The following is a 19772-nucleotide window of genomic DNA, read 5'->3' as shown; positions in this document are numbered from 1 at the left end:
CTACAGACTGTGAGAAAATATTTTCATATCATTTATTTAACAAACAACCTGTACACTGAAATGTATAAAGAACTCTTAAAACTGAAAACATGACTCACGCCTGTTATCTTAGCAACTTGGGAAGTCAAAGTGGGAGGATAAGTTAAAGCCAGGAGTTCAAGACCAGCCTGGGTAACAAAGCGAGACCTGTCTCTTAAAATTAGCAGATTTGCTTGAGCCCAAGAAGGTCAAGGTTGCAGTGAGCTATGATTGTACCACTTTACTCTAGCCTGGGTAATGAAACAAGACTCTGTCTCTTAAAAATAAAAAAAAGGCTCCATAATCCCCCAAAAACACAACTCAACAATTAAAAAATCCAATTAAAAAAAAGTAGCCAAAATATTTGAGCTGACATTTCTCTAGACTATGGATGGTACATAAGCTTCAGAAATGCTTAATGCTTAATTTCATTAGTCATTAGGAAAATGCATATAAATACCAAAATAAGATACTTATACAAACATATGTGACTAAAAAACAAAACAACAAAAAACCTGGTAATACCAACTGAGGGTGAATATGGGGAACAATAGACATTCCCACACATTAATGAGGCCATGCAAAATGCAAAACGGTACAGCCACTCTGAAAAAGTTTGCCAGTTTCTTATAAAGTTAAAAATATACCTATAATATGATCCAGCAATCAACTTATGGCATTCTAAAAGTGGACTTGACAAACTGCGGTTTGAGTTCCAAATCAAGCCCATGACCTGTTTTTGTATGGCCTGAAAGCTAAGAATGTTTTTACATTTATAAATGGAAGAAGAAAAACTAGGAAAAGACGAAAGAAAAAAAAAAAAAAGGAGAAAGAATATATGAGGCCTGGCAAGGTACAGTAGCTCACACCTGTAATCCTAGCACTTTGGAAGGCCAAGGAATAAGGACTGCTGGAGCCTTGTTCAAGATTAGCCTAGGCAACACAGTGAGACCTCATCTCTACAAAAAGTTAAAAAAATTAGCTTGGTGTGGTGGTGCACCCTTGTAGCCCTGGCTACTCAGGAGGTTAAGATGGAAGAATTGCTTGACCAGGGAGATCAAGGCTGCAGTGAGCTGTGATTATGCCACTGCACTCCAGCCTGGGTGACAGGGCAAGACCTTTTCTAAAAAAATAAAAATAGAAAAAGAATACATGAGACCTGTCAAGAGTGAAATATTTACTATCTGATCTTAAAAAAAATTTAGATAAAAAATTTACATTCACACAAAATCCTGTACATGAATGTTAATAGTGGCTATTCATAATCATCAAAATTGGACACAGCTCAAATGTCCTTCAGTGGACAAATGAATAAACTATTGTAGTCCATTCTTTGAGTAGAAAACTATTCAGCAATAAAAAGAAACACTTCATTGACATAACTTTGCTTAATCTCAAAGGCATTTCCTTAAGTAAAGGAAACCAGTCTCCAAAGACTGAATACAGTATATAATTTCTTCGTATGATATTCTGGAAAAGACAATAGGGATATAAAATAGATTAGTGGTTGTCAGGGATTAGAGGTATAGTGGAGAGATTAGTTACAAAGTGCTACCATAAAGGAGTCTTTTAGGGGTTATGAAATTGTTCTATATACTGAGAGAAGGTGTGTTTATGTAATTCTATACATGTGATAAAACTCAGACTGTATAACAAAGTATTCCAATTTATGAAATGTGAATTTAAATATTAATAATATCAATAATAAACTCTCCTGATGAACAAGTTATTTCATACTTCTGTCATTAGGAAAGACACCATTCTACCAATCATTCTTAATGGGGGATAAGAGCAGATCTTAGGATGAAATTTAAAAAATAAAATGCTGGGAACATCATGGTCCAGCAGCACTTGTTAAATAGAAGCATGAACAGAAAAAGGTGTGTAGTGACTGGGTGTCACTATGTTGCCCAGGCTCGTGTTGAATTCCTGGACTCAAGCGATCCTCCTGCCTCAGCCTTCCAAAGAGTGCTGGGTTACAGGCGTGAGCCATGCTCTTGGACAAAAAGAACAAGTTTTGGTTGTCTGCCTTAAATAATTGAACTATGGCATTAGTTTAAAAAAGAAAATATTTATCTTCCATCTCTCTATAGAGAAACATACGATTTTGATTTTAAACCTATTTTCTACTAAACATATTTTCTTAAATATATGTTTAAGTTGTGGCATTCACCTATGTTAGACCAGATCCACAGGTTTGGGTCATTGAATAAAAAAGAAGTTGGAGTGAATTTTAGGTAAAACTTCAGAAGTTGATACTCAAATACTGGCTACATAAAAACCCTAAAGAAGGAGTTCCTGAAAGGGGGTACGAAGCAGTTTTCCCAAGTGCTGGCAATGTTATGTTTCCTGGTGTAGGATCTTGTGACACAGAGGTGCTCATGTTGTAAAATTTGTAGAGCCGTATTATTTCTGCATTTTACTAAATAAAAAGGTATATTCTCTTTACTATTATTCAGAAGGTAGTGAGTGAAGATTTTTTTTGTGTTGCTATGTACCTCATATTATTAAATTTCCTGGTGATGTGCTGAGGAAATATTCATGTCCTTTTTCCAATAGGGATGCCCCGTACAAGGCTATGCTACCAACAAGCTTCTTGGACTTTGAATATAATTCCTATAATTTCAGGAGGAAGATGGAGAAAAATGTAGGATCACTATAGTCCACTTGCACACACTCCTTAGATATTCTCGTCTAATTTTGAACCCATTAGTTCTCTCTGAGGTCTAGATTGAGGAGTGGTATGGCATCTGAGGGAGAGACACTTCGTATTTCGAGGATTCCAAAAGAGATTTTCCATGCCCTTGTGGATAAAATTCCTCGAGGAAAGAGTTCACACGACAAGACAGAAAAAACCAAACATTGTCCCAGGCAAAGGTGAAAGTGTACTCTCCTTGTAAGAATCTTTCTATTCCCAGTCCTTTGTCCTATGGCTGAGGTATGCCTGGTATCATATTGCCCAGAAATATGGAACAATTGGTTGGGACCTTGAGATTTCTTTTTTTTTTTTTTTTTTTTGAGACGGAGTCTCGCTGTGTCTCCCAGGCTGGAGTGCAGTGGCGTGATCTCGGCTCACTGCAAGCTCCGCCTCCCGGGTTCACGCCATTCTCCTGCCTCAGCCTCCCAAGTAGCTGAGACTACAGGCGCCCGCCACCACGCCCGGCTAGTTTTTTGTATTTTTAGTAGAGACGGGGTTTCACCATGTTAGCCAGGATAGTCTCAATCTCCTGACCTCGTGATCCACCCGCCTCGGCCTCCCAAAGTGCTGGGATTACAGGCTTGAGCCACCGCGCCCGGCCGGGACCTTGAGATTTCTTTGCAAAATCTCAATTTGGCTAATGTTGACCTTAGACATTAGGGCCAATATATCCTTAGAAAGTAAGGAAAGATTGTCTTCAGCAATTTGCATTATCTTAGAATATTGGGTTCCAGGAGCTGAAAAAGGTAGGAATAGACAACAGATCCAGCATGGACTCTGCTTGGCTGAAAATCATATTTACTTCTGTTGTCTGTCTGTCTGTCTCTTTTCTTCCCATACTGTCTTCTCAATGCACAATCATATTCAAGCCCCCGCCTTCCTTGAAAAAAGCATTCATTCATTTCCTTTTGTTCCTTGTTACGTTTCCTTTTACAGCAAGGCTTCTTGGAAAAGAAGCCTAAAAATCTCATTTCCAATACTTTACTCCTTCAATGACATCTAGAAATACATAGCTTCCCTGCCTGTCATTCCAGTGAAGCTGTTAAAGTTAAGACAATTTAATAAAGCTCTCCTGACTGCTAAAATAAAAGGCTTATACAGTCTCTGTGACAGCTGATGATGTCAAGCCCTCTGATTTCTTTGAATATGTCTCTTCCCTTGGTTTTAGAACACGACACTTTCCTTGTTCTTCTGTATCTCTGGCTCTTTCTAGAGTTCTCTTTGTCAATGCTTAGAATTTTGTTTCTACTACCTTCTTCTCACTTAGGTATGATGCCTAGATAATATCATCCATATCCACAGTTTCAACTATTACCTAAATGCTGACAACTGTCAAATTTCTACCTTCTAACTAAACTCAACTGCTAGTTGTATCCTAAATGCATTTCATTTTTCCTTTACAGAAATAGAATTGCTAGCTTTGCATGTGGCCACCAAGAACAAAAATTGTGTTTTAGACTCAGTCTTCTTTGTAGATAGGCAGGGCCATGACCAAACACTGGCCCAGGGGGCTTAGGTGAACAGGTCATGAGGCAACCTCTGAAACCTTTCTCAAGGGAGAGTTCACACGCATTATTTGTCTTTTTTTCTTTGTCCCTGCCTGCTTCTCACTGCTTGTAACAGCTGCCACCTTCTTGGACTCAGAGGTCAAGGCCACGGGTGACAGGGCAATAAGAGATAAACAAACAAATAAAAGACTAGTTTCTCTTTAAATGAATAGTTTCCAAAACAAGTTAATTGTATCAGTGAATAGCACCACTATTCACCTAAAACAGAAAGTATGGCTCATGCTGTCCTTCTCCTACTACTAAATCAGGTTTATTTAATGAGTATTTCATGTATTCCTTGACTATTTTCCTTTACATCCACTTCTATTACATTTACTTATTCAGACTTACTGTTAGGTACCCACACACACTCATTTACTATTCACCCTATGATGCCAGTCATCCTAGTGCCCTATATTCCCTATTCCAAACCTTATTATTTACTATTTACCAATACCCAGATTTGTACATGACATACTTTGATCGTGTAAAACTATTCTTAGGGATCAAAGCAACTATGCTTTCTCTTGTGTGTTTGCAAAATGCTGTTCCCTCTTCGTGATTGGACCTCACTCCACTCTAAGGTCTGCCTAGGTGACTCCCACACATTCACAGAGAAAGAAGACAGTTCCTACACTCAGGGAGCAGACAGTCCAACGCAAATGAAATGACAAGATTACAAATATGTACACTAAATGCAGAATTGAAGTAACACGAAAAGCTCCCAATATTGGCCAGGCGTGATGGCTGACGCCTGTAATCCCAACACTTTGGAGTCTGAGATGGGCAGATTACTTGAGTTCAGGAGTCTGAGACCAGCCTGGGCAACATGGTGAAACCCTGTCTCTACCAAAAATACAAAAACTTAGCCAGATGTAGTGGCGTGAATCTGTAGTCCCACCTAATTGGGGGGGGCTGAGGAGGAAGGATTCTTTGAGTTCAGAGGGGTGGACGTTGCTCTGAATCAAAATTGTACCACTATACTCCAGCCCGGGTGACAGAGTGAGACCCCAACTAAAAAAACAAACAAACAAACAAAAAGTTGCAATGTCTACAAAATTTAACTAAGGAATATTCTTAATTTTTTTTTATGAAAGTTAGAGATTTATCAGATTATCAAAATTACAGTTACAAATACATGTCCTTTTATAGCTGGATAAAATCTTTTATTTAACATATCTTTATCTGTTGTTGAATAAAGGATTATAGTTTATAGAGAAAAGTATGCTTTCCTATATTTCATGCACTGACACCTCATATCTGTCACAGCCTTTTAAGCCTAAAAACAGTTGAGTTTAATAGGCTATTATGTTATATGGAAGCCCTGGAGACAAACGTAAGCATGACTATTTTGCCATGCCAATTTTATCTGAGTCCAAATAATTACATGTGCAAACTAATAGAAGATCTTGTTTGGATAACTTTAAATTTTATAACTACTTACTAAAGTCTACTAAAGTTGGGTGTCAATTTACTGATCTCTCTCCTGGATGTGTGGTAAGATTGAAGGAGAGGATTATTTGACTATGAAAAGAATAGTGAAAGGAACACCATTTTTTTTCCTCCAAATATAGTTTAATAGTAAAAAAAATTTTTGAATTACTAATCTTCTATATAGATAAAAATAATGGCAAGTTCAGTAGATTACTGTTTGCCTAGGCTAGAGATAAAAAAGTGGAATGAAGAAATGTTCTAAAATTGGATTATAATGGTAGTGTAATCATATGCAATTACTAAAAATTATTAAATTGTATACTTAAAATGGGTAAATTTTATGGTCCATAAATTACACTTCAATTGAGTAATTTTAAAAAAGCAAAAGCAAGACTGAGTCAAGATACATGGGCTAGCAGTCACAATATTTGGAACCCATTTCTGGTTCTGCTTTTAGCCAACTATATTGACTGGACATTTTCACTTAAAATCCCTAAGATACATGAAAGAAGGAGTTTATATCCTTAAGAGAAAAAAGAATAAAAAGTTACCACTTATATTTATTTAGTTTAAAATTAAATTTATACATTAAGAGCAACTTAAGACAAAAGGAAAGCGATGGCCAAGGAGTTTATGAAAACAATCTCCAATGGTTGTCTAAGAACTACAAATTCAAAGAAGAATGGAATAATTTTTTTTATTATCTAATGAGCAAAGATTCTTAAAACTGCTAATCCTGCCTGGCGTGGTGGCTTATACCTGTAATCCCAGAACGTTGGGAGGCTGAGGCAGGAGGACTACTTCAGTCCAGGAGTTTGAGACCAGCCTGGCCAACATGGCAAAACCCCACCTTCACAAAAAATACAAAATTTAGCTGGGCATGGTGGCACACACCTGTAGTCTCAACTAGTCTGGGGGCTAAGGTGGGAAGATTACTACAGCTTGGGAGGTCAAGGCTGCGGTGAGCTGAGATCACGCCACTGCACTCCAGCCTGGGTGACAGAGCCAGACCCTGTCCCCAAAAAACAGAAATAAAAACAATCCTACTAATCCCCAAAGTCATTGAGGCAATTGTCTTTACCGTTGGAGGAAATGTAAATTTGCACAACTTGTTTCTGGGATGGCAGTTTGACACTCTGAAAAAGACTGTTTTTGTCTTGTGTCTGTGCAAAAGCCATATATACTTATGGGGCTATCCAGTATGCTTTCAGAAATTTAGGTATTAGGATGTTTCAAACAGAAATATTTATGGTTTAAAAAATTTTAGAAAGATATCTTTCCACATGTATGCCTTGCATTTCTCTTCCTTTTCTTTTTATTGATTTCTTATCTCTTCCTTTCTTTCTTCCCTTCTTTCTTTTCTTTCCTTCTCTCTCTCTTCCTCCTTTCTTTTGCTTGTTTATTTTTCAGCTGTGCTCTTTAGGACAATGTTGAGCATAAGTACAAAAGCTGATTAAAAATATTTTTGACCCCTTTCTCTGATAACATCTCAGGCATCGTCTAAGAATAGAAAAAGAAAATACTTATTTTAATAAAATTTATATTAGAAACCCAGAGAAAACATAATATATAATAGAAAAATATCAAAAAAGTGCAGGCTATGCCTGTAGACTTTCTTCAAGATTAAAAAAAAAATCTCATATTGGGAGTTGTGATCCTTTCATTTGCTCAAAACTTGTGTATTTCTGTTCTTTGTTTTTCATTGTTCAGAACTGCTAAAGAAAGTTTTCTTTTTCTTGGTTTTATGCGAGTCTCCAAAAACAATCTGACATGCTTTATCATTTTTAGATACTCTTGGACGGTTTTAATAAGATAAGAAACACTGGTTTCCTGATGAATTTACATCTTGTCAAAACAAAAAAGAAGGAAATTTCAACACCATTGGGGGTCAGAACATAATATTCTAAAATACGGCGCCTTGGAATGCTGAGTACTTTGAACTGAAGGAGATTGAGAGGGCCTCAGAAACAAGGTCCTTCTGATCTTCTCTAATCCCCTGCCCTGTGACCTGCAGCCAGGTGAGTCAAAGAAACTGAAATCCTCTCCTACATCAAACCTTGAAACCTAGAACGCTCACTCACTGACCTTTTCTCTTCTCCCTGATAGACTTTCATATGACAGGTGCCCTGCCCTATATGTGGAGGGAAGAAATGCTACATACAGGGAGCAAGAAGAATCCAAAAATACAGGCCTTGTTGAGTACCCCCACCACTTTCCGTTGATTACGGTTAGATTATATTTTATTCCAATTCTATTTAGTCACATGTATTCATTTCTTTCATTCGACTTAGCATAAAATCATAAGTTTTCCCTGGGTTTTTCTCTTGCTAAGCTGTTTTTGCTATAGAAACATCAGCCATGCCCCTTGTGATGGTTATGAAAAATGGATTATCTTTTTGCCCCTACATCATGTGCTCCTGAGTTGGTACCTCTGTCCAGCATAAACTTGGACCACGACCAGGCTCAGCTTCACCTGTGCTCCATGAGGCTCACTTCCTCACTGCACTGTCATCTTTATTCAGATGGCACCTCACCAGCACTTCCTTGGGTAAGACCACACCCTCATCTTCACAGTCCTCATTATCATTTAGAGCGCTACCTGATGGTAAAGCATAATTAAGTTGTTTCTTTGTTTATTATCTGTTGTCATACTAGATACACGTTCAAGTATGTATGTGACAGTTTTGCTCTTCGGTTCTCTGAACCATTCTGAGAGAAGTGTCTTGAGTAGGGTAGATGACTAATAAATATTTGCTGAATACATGAATCCTTAGACATTAAGGTGCAACTGGAGTGAGAATAGCAAGAAGGAGAATTAATTGACCCAACTCTAGGATAACATCTCATCCTAGCTGATCTAGAATAGAAGGCTGGGCCTCACTTTCACAACCTCTGATTCAGTAATTCTGAGTTAGGACCCAAGAACTTGTATTTTTAAGAAGATCTCTAGTGAACATCATGCTTTTGGTCAAGGGACCACATTTTGACAATCACTGATGTAGAAGAACACTTGGGGTTAATAACGTTTTACATCATTCAAAATTATTAGAATAATTATTGTTATTTAGAGACAGAGTCTTGCTCTGTCACCCTGACTGGAGTTCAATGGTGTGATCATGGCTCACTGCAGCCTTGAACTACTGGGCTCAGGTGATCCTCCCACTTCAGCCTCCAGAGTAACTGGCAGTAAAGGCACCTGCCATCACGCCTAATTAATTTTTGTAGTATTTGTAGAGATGGGGTTTTGTCTTGTTGCCCAGGCTGGTATCAAACTTCTAGACACAAGTGATCCTCCAGCCTTAGCCTCCCTGGGTGCTGGGATTACAGATGTGAGCCACTGTGTCCAGCAAAACTATATTTTTTAAACAAGCAAATTATTTAAATTCTTTATTAAACCAATTTCTATCTCTTCTCTTTAAGAATCAGCAATGACTTATCCAAGGTTGTAATTCTTCAGAGATACTTTCTATTGGATAACTAGTCAAAATCAATGTTATACCTATAATTAGGATACTAAGTCAACTTTTAAGTATACTAGAAGTGATTATATGTAGAATTCTGCTTTTTTTTTTAAGGGGGAAACATTTTTACTTTGATAAATATTTAAAATACTGTGATAAAATGCACCTACAATTTATTCTCTTAACAATTTTAAGTGTACAATTCAGTTAAGTATGTTCACATTGTTGTGCAACCAATCTCCAGAATTTTTCTACCTTGCAAAATTGAAATTTTATACCCATTAAACAGTAACTCACCATTTCTCCCTCTCTGAGCTCTTGACAGCTACCATTCTACTTTCGGTTTTTATGAATTTGACCAATCTAGATACTTGGTAAAATTGGAATTATACAGTATTTTTCTTTTTGCATCTGGATTGTTTCACTTGGCATGATGTTCTCATAGTTCATTCATGTGAACCACGTAGCATGGTTCTTTTTAAAACTTAATAAGGTTCCATCATATGTATACACATTTTGCTTGTCTTTTCATGCATTGATGGACATATGGGTTAATTCCACCTTTTGGCTATTACGAATAATGCTATTATGAACACGAGTGTACTAATGTCTTTTGGGGATCTTGCTTTTAATTCTTTTGGCAATATATCCTGAAGTGAGATCGCTGGATCATATGGTAATTCTATTCTTTGGTTTTTAAGGAAACTGCCATACTCTTTCCTACAGGGCTGCACCATTTTACATTCCCACTAACAGTGCACAAGGGCTCTAATCACTCTGTATCCTAGCCAATATTTATACCCTGCACTTTTTAATAGTAGTCATAGAAAAGGGTGTGAGGTGATATCTCACTGTGGTTTTGATGTGCATTTTCCCGGTGATTAGTAAGGTACGATGCTATTTTGTTGTTGAGACGTAGTCTCGCTCTGTCACCCAGGCTGGAGTGCAGTGTCGTGCAGTGTCGCGATCTCAGCTCACTGCAAGCTCCGCCTCGCGGGTTCACACCATTCTCCTGCCTCAGCCTCCTGAGTAGCTGGGACTGCAGACGCCCGCCACCACGCCCAGCTACTTTTTTGCATTTTTAGTAGAGACGGGGTTTCTTATGTTAGCCAGGATGATCTTGATTTCCTGACCTCGTGATCCGCCTGCCTCGACCTCCCAAAGTGCTGGGATTACAGGTGTGAGCCACCGCGCCAGACTGTACAATGTTATTTTTAAACTGGGTTCTGACTCAGTACAGGAGTCCTGTAGGCCAGAGAGCACATCAGGGCAGGGCCACCATCAAGGAGACCTGACTTGTCTCACGTGGGTCCTCGCTATTTCTAAAGGTTTCCACATTGTGTGATGCACATAACACCAAGCCCCCTCTCTCCCATTTCCCTGAGGATTCCTTTCCTAAGTTTTATTTCCTCACAATTCACTCATTAGCAGTATTTATCCCTTATGATTCAAATCAAAATGTTCTTTTAATTTTAGATTCTAGAATGACCCAGAAGATTTTTCTTCTGTGGTCTCAGATCACTTCACTTATAGCCTCGTTTTATTTGGTCTCTTCTAGCTGTCATTTCCATCCATGTCTCCCTCAGTTGATACTACACAATTTTAAGTAGGATACAGGTATTTCTCTTCTTTCATTCTTCCAGAGTTCTATAGGTTGCTGGGTACATAGTTGAAGACAAATAGGTGTTTTAACATTTGTTACATGGTATATATTAGTGTTATACAAACCAGACATCCTAAAATTTTACTAGCTGATCTTCATGGATCCTGAGTACTGTACCCAAAATTGTACCTTATTTAATCTGAATAAAAATGGAATCAGACTATTATAAAGGATGTGAAACCCAGTTTGGTAGACTAATTCCATTCAACCTGGGAACCTTTATTATTAATGTAAAATGGAGTAAAGTTAAATATGATGAATCATTATTTATTGTTATACCTTTGCTACCTATGTTTTATTTTTGTAAACGACTTCCTCAAACCCAGAACAGAGTCAGATTACTACATTATTTTAAAATGCAGTATGCATTTGTTGGGCATTCATTGTTTCTTTTCTTGCTCTTACACTCGCCATCTTTACAGCATGCAAAGACGGCTATTCAAATAATATCCCTCCTGATATATCCAGGTCACAAAATAATATTTTCTCTAAGACAAACATCACATTATTATAAACTAAGTGCCAGAATATAAGAGCTATTCTAATATTGCATTCTAAAATAATTGCTTTGAATCCCAAGTGCTTAGAGAACAAGTAAATGTATCTGCCTATAATTTTCAATCAGTCACTCGATTGTTCAGAGAAGTAGTTGACAGTATAAGTACCCTGTATGTATTTTATTCAGAGGAGGGGAGAAAACAGAAAATTTGAGGCTAAGGTAGGCTGACAGCTTGATTGAGAACACCAGGGACCTTCTGCTTTTCAAACATAATTGCGACGGCTCTATTATGTAATAGCACAATGATTTTCAAAGATTATAATAAACACATGCAGTAGCAAAAATAAATAAATAAATAAAATTTAAAAACCTTCCCAGCATTCTTACCTGGAGGCAGATCCTGTATTTTGGGAATATAAAAGCACTCCCTGAAGTGCCTCAGTTTATCTACCTCATCTAGGTGGAGAGCGACCCTCTCATCCGTTGGGTGGCATTTGAGTTCAGTCGCAATGCGCTGCACTGTGTCAGCTGGCAGCTCAAGAGGTGAAGGCTCCATTACAAGTTGTTCTCTAAAACTGAAAGAGAACAACAAAACATAATCTAGCCACCATAATTTTCCTGCAGAAAATGAGCCTTTTAGGTAATACACCTTTTGTTTTCACGAAGACTCCCCTTTTCCCAACCTCAGGAATAATATACTTAACCAACCAGCGTTAAACCCCGTGAATGAGTTTTTCTCATATATAAAAAGAAGGAAATAGGTCCAGTGTGGTGGCTCACGCCTGTAATCCCAGCACTTTGGGAGGCCGAGGTGGGCGGATCACTTGAGGTCAGGAGTTTGAGACCAGTCTGGTCAACATGGTGAAACCTCGTCTCTACTAAAAAAATACAAAAATTAGTTGGGCCTGGTGGCAGGCACCTGTAATCCCAGCTACTCAGGAGGCTGAGGCAGGAGAATTGATTGAACCCAGGAGGCGGAGGTTGCAGTGAACTGGGATTGTACTACCGCACGCCAGCCTGGGTAACAGAGCAAGACTCTGTCTCAAAAAACAAACCAAAAACAAAAAAAAAAGAAAAAGAAAAGAGAAACAAAAAAATAGTAACTTAGAGATAATGAAATGATTAAATTAGATAATAGTGCTCAGGACAGAGTAAGTTCCCAGTAAATGTTAGCTCATTCCATTCTTCTTATCTAGAAACATGTACCACACTTGTGGCTTCCAAATATATATAACGTCATCACCTTTTCCTCTAGGTATCTTATGAGGAGATAATGGTAAGGACGATCTTTGTCAAAGTGTAAAAAAGCAGCATCCCACTTAGCTTGTCCTTCTCCAGATCCCAGTTCCACTGTTCCACTCCCAGTTGTTCTTGGATCATGGTTTTAAAACTATGGACATATTGAACCTGAACAAAATCCTGTTTTGTGAGTGAAAATCATATTCATGGAAAATGTAACTTTACTTAAAATGTTAGTATTTTGTTCATATGAATACCAAAGAGATTCATCCACCTGTTGCTGTTAATAATTATAAATTTTTTCTTTTTCAACACCATATGTATTATCTTAGAACAAACGGGACTGTTTGATGTTTCTTGAAACCACACTGTATTCTGTTTAATCATCATGCGACATTTCCCACTTTCTGGAAAAGGATAAATGACAATGGAGATTTAATCACATATGTTTTAAACTTCACCCAAGCTTGTCTGTTTGTTTATATTTCTCCTAAGTTTGGTTTTTTAAAATTGAACAAAATGATATTGCAGGAAATAAAATTTCTTTGGGCCAGATTTACATATAGTTTTGCTGATTTCATTTAATTTATGCATTTATTTACTCTTTCAACCAATATTTATTTGGTACCTATTATGTGGCTCCCAGCACTGGCAGGACAGCATTGTATGAGAGAGTGCATAAGTGCCAACCCTTATACAGTTTAATTTTAGCAGAAGAATAGAAAAACAATGTAGTTTCAGATTTAAGAGCTATGAGGAAATAGCAGAGTAATGGGACAGAGTGACTGGAGTGTGGAAGAGCTACCTTAAAGGGTCTCGGTTATCTTTCTGAGAAAGTGATAGATGAGCATTTCTACATCATGTCAAGACCTGGACCTGGAGGAAGCTGGCAACAAGTGCAAAGGTCCTGGGGTGGAAATGGGCTTGGCTTGTTCAACTAAATGCATTAGGGAGGGAAAAAGAGGGAAGGAGGAATGACAAACTGTGATATGCAAAAAGCAAAGGCAGAAGGTAGTCGCAAAGAAATTTGGGAGCCAGAAAGAAATTTGAAATTTTATAAGTTTAATGGGAAACCATTGGGGAGTTTTGAGTAGAAAAGTAATGTGATATAATTTTACATTAAATAATAATCACTTTGCTCCATAATGAGTTATTAAAACAATGAGATACCATCTCACACCAGTTAGAATCGCAATCATTAAAAAGTCAGGAAACAACAGGTGCTGGAGAGGATGTGGAGAAACAGGAATGCTTTTACACTGTTGGTGGGAGTGTAAACTAATTCAACCATTGTGGAAGACAGTGTGGTGATTCTTCAAGGATCTAGAACCAGAAATACCATTTGACCCAGCCATCCTGTTACTGGGTATATATCCAAAGGATTATAAATCATGCTACTATAAAGACACATGCACATGTATATTTATTGCGGTGCTATTCACAATAGCAAAGACTTAGAACCAACCCAAATGTCCATCAGTGATAGACTGGATTAAGAAAATGTGGCACATATACACCATGGAATACTATGCAGCCATAAAAAAGGATGAGTTCATGCCCTTTGTAATGACATGGATGAAGCTGGAAACCATCATTCTGAGAAAACTATTGCAAGGACAGAAAACCAAACACCGCATGTTCTCACTCATAGGTGGGAATTGAACGATGAGAACACTTGGACACAGGGTGGAGAACATCACACACCGGGGCCTGTCGTGGAGTGAGGGGATGGGGGAGGGATAGCATTAGGAGAAATACCTAATGTAATGGCGAGTTAATGGGTGCAGCAAACCAACACGGCACATGTGTACATATGTAACAAACCTGCACATTGTGCACATGTACCCTAGAACTTAAAGTATAATTAAAAAAAAATTTTAAAAAAGAGTTGAAAAGGTAGACCAATTAAGGCTAACACAGTAGTTCAGGAGATAAACGGTGGTGAATTAAATTTGGTGATGAGGGCAAAGGTAGAGGGAAGAGTGTGGATTTATGATACATTTTGGAGAAAAAGTAGATAGGACTGGCGGATAGATGATTTCTAGTGAGGACAGGTAAGGAACTTTCTTTTAGCTTTGGGGTATGGGCAAATATGTGAAATATGATAAAATAAAAATACCTGGGGAAGAAACATTTTGAGGAGGGAAATTGGAATTCAGTTTAGTGGACTGGTTGTGGTGGTTCATGCCTGTTACCCCAGCACTGGGAGGCCGAGGCAGGGGATTGCTTGGAGCCATGAGACCAGCCCGGGCAACGTAGCAAGACCTCATTGCTACACACACACACACACACACAAAGCCAGATGTGCTGGCACTGGCACGCACCTGTGGTCCTAGCTACTGAGGAGGATGAGGTAGGAGACAAGGAGTTTGAGGTTGCAGTGAGCTAATCGCACCACTGCACTCCATCCTGGGCAAGAGATCATGGCTGTTTTTTTTAAAAAAATTCTATTTAGGATATATTAAGTTTCCAATAAGTATTGAACATGCAGGTAGAAATGTCAAGCTGGTCATTGGATATTTGAGTCTATAACTTAGGGGAATATTGGATCACAAGATATGTTTAATATTTTTCAATTCAGACTGTACTTAATGCCTAGAATCCCTGGGGGCCAAAACTAACACAGAACTGAAGCTCTAGAATTCAATTCAATCTCCATTCTTCTGCCTCCCTTCCTCTTTTACCTTAACTAACATACACAGTGTTTGGTAATAAAGAGGTGCATATCTGAGTGTTACATAATGCCAGTAAAACAGACATTATTCTTGCACTCTCTATTTTCATTCTTATACTTTTTGGGCTTCTTCTTTTCTCAATTATCATGGTCTCCACTGATAAGCCATTCTTTATATTCCTAGACAAAGATACCAAGCTTCATCATTGCATGTTTTTTACTTTGATATCAGTCGTGACTCCTAACTGCTTCAATCCATGGTTCTGTACAAAAGTGTAGGATTTCAACATCGACGGATGGTGCTTTCAATATCTGACCATAAGTATTATTTGTCCTCCACATGAAATTTTCTATTTCTGTGATTTTTGTCACGCCATTTCCTTTGCCTAAAACATTTTGCTCCCCTTCAACTTGTTTGGATTCCAGCCAACCTTCGAAGACCTAGCTTTCTTCAAGAGGCCTCTTACGATGTCTCAGGCAAAAGTAGCCTGTCTTCCTCTGAACACCAATAACAATTAGGAGCACACTTATGTACTTTACTTATGAAAATAATACATTCGAAGCATATGAGAAATACATCAAATCTATTGAGGAGGGAAAATGGAACCCCTAAATAAACTAGTATGAAATACCGCAAGCCCCCCCCCAAAAAAAAAGAGAATAATACATTCTACCAGGCACTATATTTATTTGGACATATGTATGGTTAGAAAAGATAGAAAACATTTGCTATGCCTAAAACTCGATTCTAAATGGTTATGATTTCTGATGAAGGAACCCGCATTTTGAAGAGACATCACCGTGTCTCTACCAACTTGGCATTATTAATTGCCTGGTCATAGTTTATTAGACCTCTGTTGGACACTTACCCACTCAAGACAACATAGTTTCATCAAAAATCTGTGAATTATTCGCTGTAAAAGATCTAACCAAACAGTGATGATGTTTAGCTGAGCATAGAATCAAATTATTTCAGGAATCTGAGTTGCGGGATATGCTTATTCATTCAGTTAGGTACAGGAGCTGGAATTTAAAATAATCACGTATAGAAGCTATGAAATGCTAGGGTCTAGGAGGAATACTGTCATAGAATGACTCACTTTTCAAAGAAAACAGAACCACTGATTGTTAAAGCATGAAAAGCACGAAGTGATTGCAGCAGCAAGTAAGAGTCACTTAGTTACACAATGGCCAGGGATTGAGCAGCTATGTCTCCTGAAAAGGTGACAGGACAAGCCCATCTTGAGGGTCACTGAATCCTTCATGAAACATGCTATGTGCAAGGCTCTAGGGGATCCATCTTTTGGCTATTCCTAAAATTCCATGAGATGTTTTTCTGCCTTACTATCAAATTAGTCTTATTACAAACATGTTACTTATGGTAGCTGGACTGAGTTGCTGTTCTACCCTATTGAACTGAACTCCACCTGGGGGCCTGAATCATGTTTAATTTATCTTTATAGACACCTCATTTAGACAGAGTACCCCTGCTGCCAAAGTGGCAGTTCGAGAGAGTAAACAAAATTGGTTGATGAATTATTTGACATAATGACATATTACTAGGAGGACACCCTCTCTCATTCTGACCATATGAGAAAGACTTAGACAAACATTTCTAATGAAATTCAGAATCAAGAGAGTTTGCCTTCTATTTGAGACTTTCTTTGGGAAGTCAGCCCTTTGAGTTCATTGGAGGTGACTTTAAACTCTAAGTGGGGTTACTTAAAGAGATTAGTTTGTTACCAACATATTCTGAATAAATTTCAGCTTTCCTTATTTTAAAAATGATACTCATTAGCATCATTCTATCTGTATCTTATTTAATCCTTGTAATAATCCTGAGGCATTAGAATCCTTTTCCTCCATATCAAGATGAAACCCTGGCACAGACAGAGTAGAAACAACAATGGACTAAAAGGATAGCAGAGTGCACAGTAGGGTACTTAACCATGCCTGAGATGCTGCGTCCATTGTGCTGGTCTTCGGCAAAGCCCATGAATGGAACGCACAGAGCACAATTCCTCATCGGAGCCTTGAACCTCTCACTTTATTTTTCCTTGCATGTTGCTTCCTGAAGTGTGTGTGTGTATGTGTGTGTAGTGTGTGTGTATTTCTTCAGCTCATTCCCTTTTTCTTTGGCTTCTTTTTTCAGTCCTACACTCAAACTGCAAAGGACCACAAGTTATGTATGAATTGATTTACCACCCCCCCCCCCCCCGCTTTTTTTTTTGAGACGGAGTCTCGCTCTGCCGCCCAGGCTGGAGTGCAGTGGCCGGATCTCAGCTCACTGCAAGCTCCGCCTCCCGGGTTCACGCCATTCTCCTGCCTCAGCCTCCCAAGTAGCTGGGACTACAGGCGCCCGCCACCTCGCCCCGCTAGTTTTTTGTATTTTTTAGTAGAGACGGGGTTTCACTGTGTTAGCCAGGATGGTCTCGATCTCCTGACCTCATGATCCGCCCGTCTAGACCTCCCAAAGTGCTGAGATTACAGGCTTGAGCCACGGCGCCTGGCCGATTTACCCTTTTTAATCCATCCTTCCCAGTCCAGTTTCAGCTAGGCAAAAGTTAAAAGAGGCTGGTTACGCTCCTGGGTACACATCTGGAGTACCTTGAGATACTTCATGGGCATAGCCTTCCAAATGACAGCACCCTGCCCTACTGCACCACTGTGCACAACTTCGCATAGACTCAAATACAGTCTTTAGTTCCCAGGATAGCACAGTGCACTCACTCTAAGGATGCAATTTATTCACTCATACTAATTGCTGCTTAATTCTGCACTCACACCAGCAGCTAAGACAATTAGTGTTCACAAGCCATAATGTTATGCCATGTTTGGTTTGCAAATAAAGTGACATGCTCATATTTTGAAATGAAGACATTAAATCCAAACTCTTAAAAACTTCGACTTTTACATATTTTACAAATTTTCAAATTTTACATATTTAATGTTAATTTTATCAGGAGAGGTGACATACATACCATATGGTCTCAGGCAAGTCACCTAACTGCTCTGTATGTCAATGTTATTGAAAGTTAAATTTTACTTTATTCAAAGGATTATGGTTAAACTCAAGTGACATTAGGTCCTTTATAAAAAGATAAAAGATAGTTCGTAATTTTTTTAAAATTATCAATACCTTCTGATGGACAGCACCAATGTGCCTTCAATTGAGGTTTGGAAATTGTGCTTTCACAGTTTTATTTAGACAGCTACAACTTTAAAGTAAAAAGCTTGTATAATAATTAAAAACTGATTGATTTTAAGAAAATAACAGAATTCAGAATCTCCTAGTCACCCACTGATTTAGGGCTAAATAGTTAAATAAATGGCCGTGAGTGTCCAATAGTTAATCTTTACACAGTTTCACATTCACGCCTGAAATAAGCAAATTGTACATAGGAGTTCAAAGTTTAGAACCTCACTTAAAAATATGTCGAGAAAGTGTGTAGTTTTTCATTAATAAAGAAAACAGGAAAAACAATATGCATATTCAGCAAGATTCTTTAAGCATATCATTGAGAAATGGGTAACATTACTGTGTTACAAGTGTATATTTCATATCTAGGATATGAATTACTTTCTGAACACATTAATGAAATCAATACATTTGTTTCAGTGTTACTATTAAATAACACCCCATTGGCCTCAAAATAAAAGCAGAAAGGAAAAAAGAAAATCTAGTATATTTTTTAAAAGTGTATCAACTTTCTCTTCTTAGGTTTCATAAAATGAAAGGGGAAGAAACTCTGTTCAAGAATAGGCATTTTCACTTCTCTAAATAAATATTTAGTATGACTACTAGCGGCATAAGACAATTAAAGTTACCAGAAAACAGTAGACTTAAAATCTGTTTAAGAATATCTTTCCCTCATCTGGAGTTTGACCTAATCTTGCCGTTTAAACTCAAATAAGAACAGGACTAACTTTGGTTTGTCAAATGTAACCACATTCAGTGCACTATGGACATCAGTTATTTTCCATTACATTGGTAAAGATCTCTTCATTTAACCCATTTCTAAAGGCAGGGCCTTTAGGAAGTTCATACCAGTTTTATTTACAAAAATAATATGAAAAAAAAAGAAGAGAGCAGCAGAAAAAAAAAAAAACAACAACTCTAAAACACTGTGACAAGGATTCTAGCTGACAGAAGTTTCATTTGGAAAAAACATGGAGTAAACATTAGGGTAGAGAGTTTTTATCAGTGCCTCAAGCTTACCAGCTAGGATTCCAATGGGGTGCTTGGCTCCCAGAATCTGTCCAGGAAGCTCTCAAGAATTCCTTGCAAATGTACAGGCCAGATCTTAGAGTAAGAAATTCAAAGAACTGCTCAGACTCCACCCAGTGGAGAATTTATAAACATACTTGTACTTTACTTCCTCTCCTCTAACCAATCTGTAATCTCCAGCCACTGTCAGAAATTTAAGCAACGTGTGCTCCTGCCCCCCATCTCAAATGCCAGAGCCTCCAGTGAGGGCTTCTTTCCAGAAGCAACTTTGCTCTTTAAACTCAGGTAAACAAGCACTTGTCCTTTAACGA

The 19772-nt window shown here is 38.1% G+C and overlaps 1 protein-coding gene across 1 annotated transcript in view; it reads right to left on the bottom strand.

Annotated features, from left to right (window-relative positions):
- Window positions 1-19563, bottom strand: part of KYNU (kynureninase) — a 164308-nt gene extending 144745 nt beyond the window's left edge. Inside the window, exons 1-2 of the mRNA XM_005573072.4 lie at window positions 19453-19563; window positions 11708-11895 (exon numbers count right to left, since the gene is read on the bottom strand). Of these exons, the coding sequence (XP_005573129.1) occupies window positions 11708-11876 (169 nt within the window). The 5' untranslated portion in view covers window positions 11877-11895; window positions 19453-19563. The remainder of the gene's footprint in view (window positions 1-11707; window positions 11896-19452) is intronic.
- Window positions 19564-19772: the final 209 nt, after the last annotated feature.

Source organism: Macaca fascicularis, chromosome 12 (assembly GCF_037993035.2).
Source record: "Macaca fascicularis isolate 582-1 chromosome 12, T2T-MFA8v1.1".
NCBI lineage: Eukaryota > Metazoa > Chordata > Mammalia > Primates > Cercopithecidae > Macaca > Macaca fascicularis.
The sequence above is the reverse complement of the archived record's forward strand: the minus strand, read 5'-3'. Positions and strand labels throughout refer to the sequence as shown.